The sequence below is a fragment of the Pterocles gutturalis genome, unplaced genomic scaffold (genome assembly GCF_000699245.1).
Source record: "Pterocles gutturalis isolate BGI_N339 unplaced genomic scaffold, ASM69924v1 scaffold876, whole genome shotgun sequence".
Lineage (NCBI taxonomy): Eukaryota > Metazoa > Chordata > Aves > Pterocliformes > Pteroclidae > Pterocles > Pterocles gutturalis.
This window is the reverse complement of record NW_010105183.1, coordinates 1-17,958: the sequence shown is the minus strand read 5'-3', so window position 1 is coordinate 17,958 and position 17,958 is coordinate 1. Positions and strand designations below refer to the sequence as shown.

Below are 17,958 nucleotides of genomic sequence, written 5' to 3'. Positions count from 1 at the left end.
GGTGGTAACACTGAACATCAATAAAGATTCCTTTGGCCAGCATTTAAATATTCCCATTACTGAGATGAAAGTAAAATTTTATTTTCTAGGTCTAGAAATAGGCACAGAAGCTTTCTCTATGCTAAACACCTGGTGATCTCCGTGCAACACTGATACAGCTGCAAAGACTTTAAAGGAATTTTCTTTTTTTTTAAGAACTATTTACATACAAGGCCAAATCACAACATTGTCATCCTAAGGAGGTAAGTTTTATAGAAAAACTTGACTTGTGGAGAACGCCCAACAGTTGTCTAACAACTCATTCACAAGGTTGGAGTGCAATACAAAACTCGCTACAAAAATCAGTTTCTATTCTTCATCTGAGTACCGAGAGGTTTAGTGTAGTTGCCAGCACTGTAACAACACGGTCAAAGTCATTTTCTAGTAAATCAATATTGCCAGATGGGTACAGTCAGTCCACAGATACATATGACTTCTACCCAGTATAAGTGAACCTAGCAACAAGCCTCAAAAATCTCAGAGGCATCAACTTCAGCTTCATCAGTTCTGAATTTCATGTGAATGTTGGGATTATTGACCATGAGAAGGTCAGGTGTCCAATGTGTTGACTTCTTTCGAGCAGAAATAATGCACAACTATTGCATTGGGGTATCGAGCAAATGCACTGTAAAGAGACAGAACACAAAACCAACTGTCAATACAGACAAACAGTTTTCCCTATTCAAACAAGAACATTCAAGTTGTGTTAGAATCAGAAAAAGATGCTTTCATGAAAGTGACACTTTCGTGTTTAAATGGCAGCCTGAATATATTCTTGAGAAAACCAGACAAAAGAATTCTATAGATTTTCTAAGAGTTTCAATTTTAAAAAATAATACCTATTTTCATTTCTATAGGCACACTTTACTTGGAAGTCACTGGTAACAAGTTAAAGACTGGGTGACATGCTGACTTGCTTGCCCTTCAAAACCTTGTTGAACTTAACAGCAGTAGAAAAATCCCAGACAACCAAAACAATACTGAATATGCAAAATTAAGTTCTGATGCCACATGCTACACACTAACAGCAAAAAAATGAATATGCACAGCAGTAAGTGCATTTAGACCTATGTTCATTAAAATGTTTTGGAAAAAGAACCTTTCCCTATCATTGTGAATGCTACTGATGCTTCAGAAGGGTTCACATCAACAAGAGAAACAACGAATAAGCTAGTCACGCAGCATTTCACTGGAGTTCAAAGAGGAAAAAGTGCAAATAAAATTTGCATTCTACACTAACCCATAATTACCTACTAGCAATGGTAGAATAAAAGTTATTGGCATCCAAGTATCAAGTGAATGAGTTCTACTCTTAGATGTCTTAAGATAATTGGGCTACAAAATGTAAATCAGCCAGGGAACCACAAAACCATCAGATATAGAAAACTATTACACATGTTTGAGATTCTTTATACCATCCCTCTTAATTCTAGTTAGGAAGTGGGTAGCAGGCAGTGTTCTTAAGAGAATTTTCCAAATTCAGCCTGAGAAGCTATCTTCTGTCTTCTAGCGTTGTGAAGTAAGAAGTCCTGTGAGTTTTTGAAGGGATATTATTCTCCTTTGTTGAAAGCAGGATTAAACTCTTGCAGTAAGCTTCACTGACTAAAGCTTTGATGTTTTCCCAGCCACCCAGCTGAACAATGTAATTTTTAATTTAAGCACTCTTCAAGTGTCTCCCTCATACTGCTGTTCTCTCTGTGTATACACACACCTAAGTTTTGCAACATCCTTAGTTTAAGTGTTCCAGATTCATATTTGATCCAGTTTCTCAAGCTTTAAGGTATATGCTCTCTCACCTGTTACCTATCTTCTTTTTACATACAGTGCACACCTTCTCCTCTGTAATAATACACTTCACTTGTTGATGCAAGATCCGCTCCTCCTGGACCTAAAGAAATGGGAAAAAAACAAACTTGCTCAAAAAGCAATACCACACCACAACTCCTTTCTAGTCTGGTGAAACTGAAAATTGCCATATTTACTTTTCAGTGGCTATACCTACACTGACAAGTTGTACAGCACAGAAGCAGCAGGCCTGTAGAACAGAGCAGGTGGTACTGAACACCCAACATCCATGCTGCATGAGTTGCAGGATTTTACTTTCAGCTAGTCTGGTCCACAGACTAGGGCATTCTAACCACTAAGGGGTGTTCAGGTAAACTACTAAAGCACGTAATCTGGTTTATTTATTTGAAAAAAATCCAGTCCATGCTCTGAGACCATCCTGCAATGCACACCAGAGCACGGTGATTCCAGAGACACACAACAACATCTCATTCAAACTATATCTACTTGATACACATCTACCAATTTCAGGCGCACTACAGCACCATCTAGAGGACATAGGTACTGTATAAGAAATAGTTAATTTAGATGCTGAACATCTGTTTTAAAACACCATTCTAATAAATGATAGCTGGTGGCTACTTACCCTCAGAAACTCTGCATGGAGAAGATTCTTGAGTACTTGATTAAATCTTTTCTTCTGAGCATTTTCTTCAAGGACTTTCTCTAAGAAGATTCGAATCTCACTAATCTGTGTATTTGCTGGGAGTAGGTTTATCGCCTGGAGCAAAATATACTTAAGTTAGGAAAAATTTAAAAGGAACAGAGAGCAAAATAGAACAGAAATTGACACTTTTGGCTTGACACAATCTTGTTACAATCAGTTTGCTTGCCTGCTCCAGTACCTTCTTGTCATCTTCTTCCAACAGTACAAACTGAATACTTACAAGTGTTTCTTACCTTGGTGGTATCCAGTTTGCTGTGATGTAGCTCCAAAACCTGCAGAGCAGCCTGCAGATTGGCTTGAGGCTCCAGCACTTCCATCTTGATTGGTCCCAGGCAATGAACACTAGGTGGGGAGAGATACATCCGGAGCAGTGACAGATAGACCTGTTGCACATAAGAGGAAGAGTTCTGAAAGCACTGCACACACCCACAATTGACAGCATTGGTAGAACCCAATGATGGTACTAGTAAATTGTGCCCACGCCATTCAGAATTTTGAAGTGCTCATGTAAACAGCTCTTATCTTAAAACAAGAAAAACTGAAAGTACCAATGATGTTCAAGGCCTTTTAAGACTTGCATTCTACACTGAAGTTTTTCTAAAGAAGTAGTTTTAATCACACGTCCCTCATTTATCTTACATAACTCATTTATAACCTTTAGAAACCAACACTTTGTTACTTTTTACCATTAACTTTTTTGTACATATCTGTGGAATATGCACACAGTATTTTGTTTTCTGAATTCCATCAGAACTTTAGCCACAGAATATATGCTCAACTTCAGTGACACAGTAAGATTCTCAACAAAAAACAATTTTTAAAAATAAAAGTACAAACCCCCAATCATCTAGTAATTCCTAAATTCCAAGAGCTTATACATAGGTTCCTGTCCACCTACACAAACCCTGAAAAAGTCTATACAGAGCAAAAACTTTAAAGTCCCTAGCATGGTATGAATAGTCTAATACATCCTTACTGAAAAGGTAGATTGAAAAGATGAAGCTACTTACATCTTTGTTGCCATCTTTGTTTCTGTCATAATGTTTATGGCAGTAGCTAGAACAGAGAAGAATCAAGTGAAATTAAGGGACAGCTCAGGAACCTAGAGAATCAGTCCACAGAAATTAACATTTAAATGCTTTGATTACTGCAGCCATCCAAGTCAGATGACCATACATGTAATTCTGATTGATTAATCAAGTTGCACAACGAAACTGCACCATTTACTCTGCATTACAATGCTCAGGAAACAGAGGTTTTGTGCAAGTTTCCCACTCCCAAGCAACTTAAAATGCTTTCATGCAGAAACTAAATTTAATTCAGCTGCATAAAAAAAAGGGGGAAGATGTCTCCAATCAACACAGCACAAAAATATATGTGTAGGTATATCTAATCACAGTATCAGAATCACAAAGAGAAGGTGTTCATTAGTGTACGCTGCATACCAGGGTTGAACCACCTCTAACAGGTATTTGCTGAAACCAACTTTCAAAGAAGTTATGTCGAACAGGCCCCAGTGTTCAGATACACCTGCCAGTACTAGTTAATTCTGTTTTCATGTAAGTACTTTAGATTCACTCGGAAGGTTCTCTGACACAACACATCCAGCAAAATGCCCTATCTTTACTAGAGAGGATTTTGCTAACTGAAGGAGCTTTGCATTTGGGATAGTGAATGTCTCTCCAAAGTGAAAGGAAGCAAAAAAACACACAGAAGTTCACAAGCTAAGGACAGGTGGAAACAAAGAAGGCACTGATGACGGTCATATTGTTCTGAGGTGCAATGACAGAAGAGCATGAAAAGGTAAACCTCAAGCAGACAGCATCATCATCTGCAATGATGAGGTACCTGGAAGAGTCTAAAAGTCAAGAAAACCCAGAAGATCCTCAAGGCTTACAGTGTTCATGCTCCACACACAGCAACATTTCACAACGCATCCTGTCCACAGGGCAGTGAGCAAACCAAGTCTTAAAAAAAAAAATTCTTACTTTTCAGCCATGTTGGTGTCCTTCAAAATATGAACATAAATAAACAGAGCTTGCTCATGCTTCCCCATGCGACCCAAGAGCAGAGCACGTTCTTCTAGGAGACCTAGTTATAGCACAAAGGATTAGACACAGAGAAATTACAACACAAACTCCATTAGTGATCAGATTAACAGAAGGAACTATGAACTATAGTCTGAGCAGAGGTTAGCTACACTGAGACTGTAAGTCTACTTCACACTAGTCTCAGTAACATTTTAGGAATTCTTAAGTAACCTTAAGAAACAACATACTTCAGCTCTTGCTGAGCAATTCAGGCTCACCAAAAAGGCTAAATATTTAAGTAATGGGAGACACCACAAGGTCCTAGATCACAGTTACAGGAACCCTGTAGGAACTGGTAAACTCAATTGTGCCAGCAAAACCAGAGTTAGTATACACACCAGTGGCCTACAGATACAGCCATCTTCTCTGGTTCTAGTTACGCTGATTCTACAATAATTAAGGAGGTTTTTCTGTACAATGCAACAAACTAGGGTTCAGTTAACCTATGGATGCTGAACTCACCATCAAAGGGGAAGTCGCTAATTAGTCGACTAGGTTCATACCAGCTAGACTTCTCCAGAAAAAGTAGAAGCTTTTTCCGGTAATCCCCCAAGTCTCCTCCTTCCTCCCCAGCAGGCACCGGAGTTTTATCTGTACGGAAGAAAACAACATAAGCTACAGTATTTCAACTATTTCACTCCACTAGAACACAGAAGACAGACAAACAAATCATTATGAGGAGGAACCAAATGCTGATGAAACTGTTCCATGGGCTGGGATTCTGGTGCACCTGCCAAACTACCTCAGCTCACTAAAACATGTCAAGTGGCTGGTTAAACAATAAGCTCAGTTATTCAAGACCCTACCCTACCCTTAACATGAAGAATTCAGGGAGCAGTAGCTGTCATTTCACTTAATCATGAACAAAGTGTCACTTGGTCCCTTTAAGATCTCTAGGGAGGCAACAAACTAGACTTCCCTACAAACCCACAACTTCTATTGTTTCAGTTCCTTCATCACTTAGGATATCTTCTTCTGGATGTGAACAGGGAAGCTTTACAGCAACACACTGTGAAGGCTCCCCTGTGCTGTCCCATGCCCCCGGTCTTCCCACCAAAAAAAAGCTAAACATACCTGCAGGGAAAGAATTGAGATATTCTTTCATTAAGCCCTGCACTTTCTCACAGTACAGCTGGATCAGGCAGTTATGGAAGTCTGCACCAGTTTCTTCCCAGACATGAATTATGTGTTCCTGTAAACAGATGTTCAGGTTCAGTTACAGATACTTCCTCTGGGAAGTAATTTGGTATAAGCAAGCAACAGTTCCATGTTTGCCTTTAACCAAGCTTGACTTCAGGATTTCATATATTTTATTTTTCTTTGCACAACTTATGGCAAAGCTAGTGTTCTCAGAGACAGCATCAGGCTCCAACGTCTGGAGAACTAACGCCTTGCATTTAACATGTTGTATTGAATGTAATGCACTTGAGTTCTTACCAGGTAAGGAATAGTCAAGCTTTTAAAATTTTCTATCAAGAAACTGAGCACTTTGTCTCGTGGCAAAGCTTCCACTTCAGGGAGGTCTTCTGTAAATATCTGTTAAACAAAATTTTATTTACAGAGTGTTGATTTTTTAAAAATATAAGTGCCATACTGTATTTTTTTCTGAGGCACTGAAGCCCAGCATATCATCACATACATCCCAAAAGTAAGCATAAGCATAAAAAAAAAAATCTGAGCAGCTTATTCTGGCACTCAGAAGCTATCTCACATCTGAAAAGATTTAACAAACATCCCCACTTCTACCTTAGTTAGCACTCTTCTTTTACAGTGCCCAACACCTCCCAAATACAGGGAGTCAATTCATTATCAAAGAGGGAAGTGAAAATAAGAAAGGCAAATTAACATTTGACATCAAACAGGCTACTGTGCAAATATTGTGACATCAACAATATTAAATGCCATATCAAAGGTTCCTAGCTACTCATTACAAGATAAGCTTTTCCATTCTTGGAATACCTTAAGAAAAACTGAAAAGCTGTGCTGCTCTGTCTACTGCTAATCTTACTACAGTATTGAACATAGAAAATGTAATTTTATATTTAACTGGATTTAGCATTAATACATGTCTTCTTACATTGAGTTCTCCCAGTTCCATACACTAAGAATCTCAATGGCAAGGTGTCTGTTTCAACCACACTCACCTTCAGTCCATCTTCAGGAAAATCTCTTAGCACCCAGACCGAGTAGGAAAACACCAAGTGCAAGTTCTCTGTGCCTTGAACACAAAAAGAGCAGTGCTCAATGTTAAAATCCTGAAGATCTATCTACTCATAACACATGCAGATACTTTCAGGGCCAGCAAAGTTTAATTTACAGGTACAATCCAGTTTGTTTTTTCCCCCCACTCAAGTCAAACAAATCACACATTCCAGGCTAAACCCATTATTTTATTACTTTGCAAACATGATCTCAAACAGAAACAAGAATTAACTTACATAGTAAGTGCCAAACAAACAATACAGACTAAAGGCAAGCTCAGTTGTCTTAATCACATTCCAAAAGTGTCCCCTTACAACACAGAATGTTAAAAATATTTGGGTAGAAAAAACCCTGCACTTTTCATTTGTGTAATTTCCTTCATTCCATTTCCACCCTGCCAGTCTAGTGACTTTTAGAATAAATCGTCAAATATTTCATAACAAGTAGTAAATCATCATAGTACCGAAGTAACTGGCATAGAAACTACCAGAAAGGCAATAACTTTTCAACTTTTAAGAAAATTTAGGACCTGCCTCTTTAAAAGAATATTTTAATTTGGACAATTTGGTTCACAAAGTTTATAAAACATGTTAGGCAAACATGACTTTCTCCTCATCCTCCTGGTCAGAACCACATCCCACAATACCATCAGGAGCAAGTTACTTATTTTAAATATTTAAAAGCAGCAGCATCTTCATATTAGCACTATTTTAAAAACCAGAAGATGAGTGCTATAAAGTAAAACAATTAAAATAGCCCCCAGAAGAGCCAATTTCAAAGTTTCAGGCACAAAACAGTGACCTAGCAAATGGCACTAAGGTCGTGGGTCTGAATTTCACTGAACTTCAATTAACTTTCTGAATTAAGAGGGCACTGTGTAGCAATGCGTTTGTTAACCTCACTGAGAAAATTTACATAAAAGATAGGACAAGTCATTGGAGTAAGTTCTCCTGCAGAACAAGAGACAGAGAAGAGAAAGTCTCACTCTTTATAAACAAGCGGGAGAACAATTAGAATAGCTCCTTTCCAAATCACTGATCAAGTTGCCTTTGCTGAAATCATGACCAAATCAAACATGAAGTTATAATCTACTCAAAATACTCAAGATGGCAGGAGAGGAGGAATTCACCAAGTAACTACCAAAGCTCACAGATCAGAATACTAAAAGGCCAAGATCATATCACACCATAAAACAAAACAACCGCCTCCCTCAGCACGTAACATTCAGCTGCATGGGGATTTACACAGAAGGTCACAGGCAAGGATGTTTTGCGCTGCTAGAATTAAAGCAGACACTGTATTTCTAAACTTTCTCAGCAACAAATCCCTAATTTAAATGTGAGCTATAACAGGAAGAAGTTCTGCATAACACTATTTTAACAGGTAAAGAATGGTGTAATTCAGAATACTATCCACCACCCAATGAAATATATATGCTCCTGTGCCTACCCTGCACAGATAAAGTATATTTTGATGGGCAATGCCAATCACAGAATTAACAATTAATATTTGCTTTGATGCGGTAAACAATAAGTGCTTACTCTGTTGACACATGGCAAGTATCAAATCCAAACCAGTAATACATACTGGATGACTTAAAAAACCACAGCTACAAGCCTGGAGGAAATTTTCCATAATTACCTGAGAAGTACTTAAGAACATTTCATTAAATGCCCAAAAACTTATAGAGAAGATATGACTAAAAAAGTTTCCACTTCACTCAGAATGTAAGCAAAAGCAACTAAAAATACATACCGCATAACTAAAATTATAAAAATAATTTTTTAAAAAATCAAGTATTACTGAGATTAGAAGCTCATAACTACAGAAGCCTCACCAAAGGGAGGGCAGAGGGAAAGGTCTGTAGAAACCCCATAGCCTGAAATGTTTTTCTCATCTTATTTAAGAGACTCTCATAAATTATATTTACCAATTAATCAAGGCAGAATGGGCAGCACAGTTAAAAACCCATACTCACACAAAGAGATACATTTCTGCTGTTTACTTGGGGGGAAAACCTGCAAGTGACACTAGCGTAAAACATTGCACTTAGTAGCAATACATAGTTAATTTCCTAGGTTTTTTCCCCTGTATTGCATTACTCTGAAGTGAACAGACACAATTATCCTTTATCAGTTTTAAAGAGCTGAGCAAGAAGCATACAGGAAAACTGATTTTCAGGAGGTACTGAAATACCAGAGAAGCTCCAGAAGCCTAAGAGAAATTTAGCAAGCTGCTAAGATTTTAGAAAAGTATTCCAGACAACTTGGATAATTATCTCTCTTAACCATCATCAATCTCAGATAAAACAAACGAACAGCTGACATAGGTCAATTGAGTTGTATTTATCAAGATGACAGAATTATTTTTAAAATAAGATTAGAAGTTTGTTTTGTAAAGCTGTATGCTGAACATAACATGCCTACACTTCCCTAAGATGAGTGACATCACCAAATTACACCAATTAATATATGTAAGAGAGACACAGCACAAATGGTCTCAATGTCATTGTAAGTAATTGTATTATCATTGAATAAACATGTGACCAGCAACTACAACTGTTAGGTCATAACCTACATCTACCTAAACTCAGAACACAAAAACTTCATAGAGGATTCCTCATCTCAGGAAAGACACTACAAGACACAGCAATTGGAAGTTGGACTTTCAGCTGGAAAGCCTAATCCAGAAGTCAGACTTGCCTTTTGTCAATGATGGTAAATGATCACTGGAAGAAAATTCAAAATACTATGGCTCCATTTTCTAGCAATGGAAATTTTTATCAGAAATAAGGAATGTTTTACAATAAGATACTCAAGTTTTAACAGGACTCTCATGAAACACTCCTTGAAGTTTGCACTATGCAAGAAACCAAAGATGACAAGGATATCCTTTAGCTTGATAGTCTTTATCTACAACATTGCTGAACAGTAGAATAACCACTAAGCCCAACAAGAGCAACACCTTCATAAAAACAATGCTTTCCTTCACACTCACCCAAATGCTGCAAATATTGCACTGTCCTCTCATGACCCTTCAAAGGGGAGTTGGCTTTCTTTGACTGATCCACCAGTACCTGTAATGCTTTCAGAACAGCAAAAAGGTTAATTCCTTTCTAACCACAAATATCATTTCCACTTGAACCACAAAAAAGTGCATTTTTCCTGTTCTGCTACTAGAGACAACACAAAGTTTTGTTTTAAACACGCAGACCAAACAGGTAACAGGAGCAAAGACCAATTTAATCACAAGACAGATCCAGAAACAAAGTCTCTTCAGAATATTGCTGCTCACTGAAGACAAGTTAAAACTCAATACACGCTCACATCCCTTCTCCTCCCCACCCCAACCTCATACCTACCTTTCTCATGCAAACCTTTCTTCTCATACAGTATTATCAGCTCACTATATTTGTGTGCCTTCTTTAATACGTGCTCACTCTCCTCAATATGGCAGTGATTGTTTTCCAGACGTAGCAATGGTGCCACCAGTGCTACATTTGTCTGCAAGCAAAAAGGGAGCACTTAAACATACTTCTAACGTGCACCTCCTAAGCTCACAGTACAAAATGTGAGTTGGAAGAGACAAAAAAAAAAACAAACAACCAGTCTTATAGCATAAGAAATTAGACTTTAACAGCTTAACATCTTAGAGCAAGGCCCATCTTCATTTCCATAATTTGTTGCGACAGAACGACAACAATGTAGCAGAGCTATTCCCCTTCCAGACCAGAGGTCAGCTTTGAAACAGATTGTTGACAGCAAAGATGGTACTCTCCTCCATCTAACAGTACAAGGCAACACCAGATACATTCATTAGAACTTCAAAACACGCTGGCATGGCCACATTCTTTTGGCAAAGGCAGTGCCCAGAAACAGACACATCTGCTTTACTCCATGAAACTACTTCCTGACCAGTAAGCAAACCAGCTAACAGCAAAGATTCACAGATCATTATCAGACCAAAGACAGATGGTTGTGTGAGGATTTCTAAAGCAGCTCCTTATCCTCCTTCTTAAACATTTCAGCCTGAAATTCCGAAAGAGCTTGCATGGAAAAGGAAAGCCTCAAAGTCAGGCAGAAACTCACATGGAGGTAACACTTTAACAGAGTGGTATCAATGATTTGTAGCAGCTTCTTTTTGGATTTGATCGTTGGTGTTCCTTCCATGAGGGGTGAGGTACTGGACTGATGGTCAGAATCATTTAGCTTCTTCACCAGCTGACTTCTTTTCTGCAGGACATCAAATTAAATTTTAACAGGAAAAGGCCATGGATTTCTCCATCCCACCTCAGCAAATATAATCCACCAAGTAAAAAGACTAAATTAAACCAATTTAATAACTTGGTTTAATCAATTGTTTCCTAAAGAACTGTTATTGTTACTAACTAATCAACACATCTTTCCAACCACGTACACACCACACTTTTTTGCAAATGTATAGTTTTGTAAGATGTCCTGATATTGAGAAAATAGTCAGAAGGACATTCAGTTAACCTCAGAGACATTTTAGAAAAGTCAAGAGACATTTAAAACATTTGGAGAACAACTCAGGTTTTGAACTACTTGCCACAAAAACTATCCTCCTTCAGATAAAGGCTTCTTTTTAGCCTAGTGAGAATGGCAACAGACCAATTTAGATTCCAGTTAGAACAAAATAAAGAGGACAGGAAGTTACAGCACCCACCACCTCCTGTTCCACCTTTTAATGATGCTTTTGACCTATCTCCTGGATAGCGTCCTCCACAATATTCAGCAAAAAGAAGAGATCAAGAGTTCAAGCCCTCTTCAGAAGGCTACTAGAAATAAAATAGCGGCCTCATATCCAGATCTAGTGCATGAGTAAGTTTTGTCCAGTCCTCACAAAAGTCACATGTAATGTCTCCCACATATCTGTGAGGCACCGCACATCTTCAAGTTCCCTTGGTTTCTCAGAAGCTGCTGCCATAGTTTCCAACCATGAAGACAAACCATTCAGGCTAGTATGACAAAGCTGGAGTAGGTGTACTGCTTCCTACATATTAAAGTTAACCAACAAAGTATGCTCAAACTGAATAACCCTGCTCTAAAAACAGATACAGGAGCACTCACTTGAGTTAGGTAGTCTATGAGAGCTAAATGTGCCTTCTCCAGCTCTGCCCCAGAGAGCCCTGGCAGGGGGTTGGGATACTGTAGCTGCTTCCTGTAATCTGTGGGCAGGAGGTCAGGATACAGACCCATCACATGAGTGGGATCTAAGCAAAAAATAACTAGTATTAATAACCATTCATAACATCATTTTTGCAAACTCTTAAACTTATGTAACCTTTGAGCAAGCTTAGCTTTCCAACAGAGCAGTTTGTAGTCAACTTTATGTCCACAAGGTTCCAGATAACAGAATTTGCTTACCACAGAAAATAAGCTAAAACAGCATTAACAACTGACAGTAGGACAGGATTTCTAGGAACAAGCAATGTTTTAAGAGAAGATTTACTGTGCTGTTGAAACAAGAACTGAATAGCACCATCCGTAACTAATGAGCAAACATTTTCATGGAGTTTAAGCAAACACAAAATTACTACCCTCTAATTTAAGTTCAAAGTATTTTAAGTTCTCAGTCCTTTCTTTCACTGTAGTTTTCCAAAGTAAATATGATGATGTGTCATCAAAACAAGTAAAAGTTTAGGTTTAAATGCACAAGGGATGTGCTTAAGCACCATTCTGTGGTATAGTTCAGTCTTCAGGTGTTCCTCCAATAATCTTAGTTGAACCAGAAGAATAGTATCTTCTGGTTCTATTTTGAGACTCACTATTTTGACTACCAAAACCACAGAAGAGTTTCCTGGCTTCAGTAGCTTGGTCCATTAAACAGGAAATAGGGTTAAGGGTCCTCAGGTTGGTCCAAGTCCAAGGATTTAGCAAATCTACAGATGTTCCTTGGTTTTTATTTCAAGCTACAAGCAGGCTTCTGGCAACTGCTGAAACCCTCAACTTCAAGGGTCTGTGTACACGCTACGCAAGCTTTAAAACAGCCTACAGTACAAATATATTCTGCACAAAGGGCAAATGCATGATTTAACTCCCTGAAGTTAATTAAGTACTATAACCAGTTTCACAAAAAAAGCTACAAAGCTGCCTAGGCTATTTGCCATTCACAAGGGACTGGTCTGCACAAGGTAACACTGTTTTAAAACAAAAACAACACAGAGAACAAACAAAAAGCCCTACAGGATAGTTTGTGAGCTTCATTTCACTCCTCCTAACCAACCCAAGCATTTACCTGTACCAAGCTTGGCAAAAACTTGCATGGATTCATCAAAGCGCTTCTGGCAGAAGAGGTTGAAGGCAAAGAGGTTCTTTATGTGATGAATTTGTTGCCGTTTCTCACTATCTGAATCATCTTTCATTTCCTGCACATACAAATTAATGAACATTAAAAACTCTTGGGCCTGATAAATGAGAATGAAACACACTACAGAAATAACAGGAATATTATCCTTTGGAGAGTGTAAGAAGAAAAAGGATAATCTTCCAAAGTGAACCCTTCTGATGGCGATTCTCACATGCTATGCTTATTGTGTCACTGAGATAACCTGGAAGGTTTGATAGTCACCTCTGGTTATCTATATACCCCATCACATCAACTATCTCTTCACTCATTTGCCTTCTCAATTTTTTTTCAAGTTAGCAATACAAAACGCAACTAAGGCATTTCCAATGTAGTTCCACAGAAGTTTTCAGAAACCATAAAATCCTAAACCAGTAAGAGCAATATAATTAAACATACTGCACTATCATCTCTAAGCAATTATTACATTTCAGGAGTAACAGAGGCCCATTACAAAAAATCCTCCTCATTTGACAAAACAAAACACACAACTCCAAGCAAAACCGTTTACAAGCAGTCTGAAGACTTAAGTCCAACTGCCTTCAAAGGCTAAAAGAAGGTAACCAATTAAACAGCTAAGAGAAATAATCTTCCATATACAAGATGATATCTCAAAATCTAAACCACAATAGATCAATACACAGAAATGGCAGCACTAAGCTAAAACATGAGTCAAAAAAAGTTAGTTTACCAGTTTGTGCAAAGTGGACAGTAGGGAGGTTAAACTCTCCAGACTAGCTACAGCCCAGCAGAAGGCAAACATCCTTTTGTATACTTTTGCACAAGCGCATCCACTGCAAACCCAAAGGTTTTTGAGTACTTACTGCCAACTGCAAAGCCAACTCAAACTGCTTGTCCTGCAGGAGCTGCTGAATCTGTGTGGCTATGGACACCGGGATGAGCCGCCAAACAAAGTGATTACTTGCCACATATATAATATTTGTGCTGTAAAAAAGACAAAAAGGTTACTAAGTTCCAACACTGAGAAAGGAGCAATACCATACCTGGAAAAAACCCTGTTAATACACACACAGATCAATCAGATACAAGTGCAACCTGAGCAACAATGCAAAGCAGAAAGGAAAAGTACATATCTCCCCAAAGACACTAAACTCTGTCACTTACTCCTCAAGTGGAGTGGCCTCCATCCATCTGTTCATAAAAAACAACAGACTCCTTCAGTGCTATTTCTTAACCCAGGGAGTTAGAAAAGCTCTTCCTTTCCCCATTTTTCAGAGTGCTACCATACACCCAGACAGCCCAACAAAAGTAATAATCAGTGACATCCCATACCCTCCAGAGGTGATGAAGCGTGGTCTCTGCAGCTCAATGCTCTGTACCAGCAGCCGGGGTTCAAAAGTGCGGATCTCCACGTACCTTGGCAGAACAGCAATGATGTAGGGAGGCTGGTGTTCTATAAGTGAAACAAGTGAAAAATACAAGCTGATTGTTCTCAAGTAAGCCTTGAAACAAGCCATGACTTAAAGTAAGGCTTCCCTTCAGTTCTTTTTCACCCCTTGAAACATGTCCCTTTCTCGCTTATTAAAAACAATGCTCAATGCCCAACACTGACAGCAATTTGTTAATAGACTACTACCACGCTTTTCGTTCATCTTTCAACATCAGGAATTTCTGTGGCACCCAGGTGCCCAGAAGAACTACAGTGCTTTAGTTCACTACCTTGTGTTTCAAATCTTCTCCCTTTATAAAAGATACACAATATGCCTACTATTTTCTGAGGAGGAGACAGCCATACAGACTAGAAGCAAAAAGGAAGAAACACACAGTGAAACCTTCCACACTCAGAATGCCATGTGAAATACTTTGGAAACTGTCACACACCAAAACCAGCTAGTTTCTAAATGCCAGGAATGTAACAATTTTATCATATGTAAAGGAGTAAAGAAGCACATTTTTTTAGAAAAATTAACTGCTAACTCTCACCCATGGCTATAGGAATATCTGTCCAATTCAAGGCACATTTCTGAGTGCAGACCCCCTCTTCATTGAGCACAACCGTCAGATCATCTTGGCCAACCGCAACTTTTCCATCTGCTACAGGAGCTACCAACGGTTCCAGCTGCTTCCCCGTGGGAAACAGTTCTTTGATGGATCCTTTTCCATCCACCTAGGATAATAAAGGAAATAAAACAACATGTTGTTGAAAAGAGCCTTTTTTTCAAAGCTGCATAAGACCAAAGCCAAAAACCCCCTAGAGAGACAACCCACTCTAATCACTAACAGGACAAGTTCAATTTTAACAAGTAGCAATAAAATCTTCTGCATATCATCATTTATCTTGCTTATACATAATTTGGAAATTAAAAATTAATACTTTTATGTCTCAGATCATGTATTCTTGTTACTAGAACAGTAGCTGAGCACATAGTTCATACAGGTTTATAAAATGCATTGCACAGCAGCAGCGTCAGTTAAAGTGTCCAAACAATTCTTGGTGTAAACAGAGGATTTAATTTAGGACAAAACTTAAACAGTTTTATTCTGGCATGAATGAGCACTGCCACATAAAAAAAAACAAACTAAAAGCCACGCAACTTGCCTAGCCTTTTTCTCTGCTGTAGCCACTCATTCTTGCGGCCACATGCTGTCCAAGGAACTAAATCCACCAAAAAAGAAAAAAGTCAATCAGTGAGATGTTTCATGAGCTGATCTAACAACTCACTGCTACCAAAATGGAGAATCCTTCTCCTTCAACTCCAGCTACATGTTCCTGCTGCTTCCCTTACGTTACAGCTCAAACAATCTTATAAATCAACAGCTAGCCAGCAGAAAACAATACCATAAAAAAACAAACTTCTTTTTCTGCCTATTTAGTGAAATTAAGCCATTCAAGGATGTGTCAGGGAAGCACCAGAGCCAACCCAAAGTAGACACTTGGGCAGCAAGTCTCCACTCTGGCTGCTTGAGCAGCTGTACAACCACTTGTAGCACTAGAACGGCAGGAACCAACATCTAGGAAAGGGCTGCAGAAAGGCATCACTTATTTTGTGAGCAGTGTCAGTTTGAAGGGACTGTAAAAATTACTGTGTAGTCTTCCTGTCAACTACAAGTCAGCGTTGTCACCCATGTACATACACCATGTATGTACTCATGCACCTCATCTTCATCTAATTTTCCTGTAATATCAGAAGACAATTGTAAAGGCAGAAAAGAGAATTAAATATAGCTGTCAAATGACACGTAAGTGGAAACTGTAATACTACACTAACGACAGTAGTTTAGAGACTTTCAAACTGAAATGACCAAAGTTCAGCAAAAGAATTAAAAAAAAAAATGGTTAAGCTCCACTGTCTGCCAGATAAGAAGATATTCTTGGTCTTTTTTCCCTTCCAGAGCTATCTCCCTTCTTAATACATTAAATAAAATGCAAACTGAGCTTACACAGACTGCTGCCAAACCAAAACATACCTTTTCCAATGCCTTTTTTCTGCAAGAAACAGTGGTTTCAACAGTGATAAACAGAATATCACTTCCTGACAAATCAGTTTAAAAGGATGGACTTAGACTGCCCTTTCCAAAACCACATACAGCAAGAGTATGAGATGCTGGTTTTCATAAACATCTGTTAGCTAAATCCTTGAGCACAGGAGCAGCCTCCATAGCATTTACTACTATGCAAATCTTCTTAAACGCTGTATTCCAAACCCCAGTCTTACCCGTATCAGGTAATAGTCCCTCTTGAAGCCTACACAGATGGAGTTCTCACACCAGGCCATAGACTTGGGTACATCAGGTACACTGAAGTCTCCCTGAGGAAAACAGGAAAAACATGTTACAACAGCTGTTACAAGAGAAAAGCAGAAGTTAAATCTGACAACACAAAGTGTAACAGACAGCAGTGCTGCTGACACCGTATTCCCCACCACACATGCCCGACTGCTGCAGGTAAAGGAACGGCAGTATTCAGCTCAATGGCTCAATTTGTGCACAGTAAAGAGGTGTGCTCCAAGTTAGCTGGTACCTTCCTAGAAGAGCAGCACAGCTGAAAAATTCTCCACCTATATGCATGGGTTATTTTACCATTCTGGTATTCACAAGTGCAGCTCTCTGTGATTATCTACCTTCTGACTTAATGATGTACCAGGAAAACTTTGGGAAGAAGTGGACCCACTCTCATAGGTACACATTTACCGAGACTGCACGCTAATACATTTCGCTGACTTACAAGCGTACCAAAACAATAAAATACAGAACACGGCCTTTTAGTACTTAAAAAATGTCATTAATTGTTATTTCGACCATGTGTTTTCACTTTTATTTGCTGCTTCATTGTTAAGTCACTGCAGAAACAACAGAGGTGAATGCTCTGAAAGTCAGCAGTGCCTCTGAGTAACAGGAACACATCGCAAGCAGTAAAGAGCAACTACCCTCCCTGTTGAGGCACGAAACAATACAACTCACCTGCAGTTCATGGAACTCTCTATCCTTCCAAAAATAAAGTTGTAGCTTCTTCCGTACTGCCACGCACATTCTCAGCACCTCTTCCCCTGTATCTGACTGCTGTGAAAACAGAGAGGCCTAACTCACAGGTACTCACAAACTAAGAGGCAAATAAGATAATACAAGGCCAAAAGAATCCTCAGCCCGAAGCAAAGCTGTCAGATGAAGCGCAGCTTTGTTCATCCATGCCAGAGGGGCATTCCCTAAACAAGCAAGCACAGAGAGAAGGGGGGCAGGATACTTAAAAATTAACTGGCAGGGATTGCAACACCAAGGAAATTAAAAAAA

General features: G+C 38.8%; 1 protein-coding gene across 1 annotated transcript; it reads right to left on the bottom strand.

Moving 5' to 3' along the window:
• Positions 1-309: 309 nt before the first annotated feature.
• VPS39 (vacuolar protein sorting 39 homolog (S. cerevisiae)) lies at positions 310-17,748 on the bottom strand (the record flags this gene model as incomplete). Its single annotated transcript, XM_010087269.1, has 20 exons — positions 310-664; positions 1,836-1,927; positions 2,471-2,605; positions 2,785-2,934; positions 3,562-3,607; positions 4,540-4,642; positions 5,104-5,232; positions 5,716-5,833; positions 6,079-6,177; positions 6,786-6,859; positions 9,841-9,927; positions 10,205-10,346; positions 10,932-11,075; positions 11,934-12,076; positions 13,102-13,231; positions 14,034-14,154; positions 14,503-14,623; positions 15,154-15,337; positions 16,887-16,979; positions 17,632-17,748. Coding segments are annotated over 20 exons (2,304 nt in total), but the record flags the coding sequence as incomplete, so codon positions are not given.
• Positions 17,749-17,958: the final 210 nt, after the last annotated feature.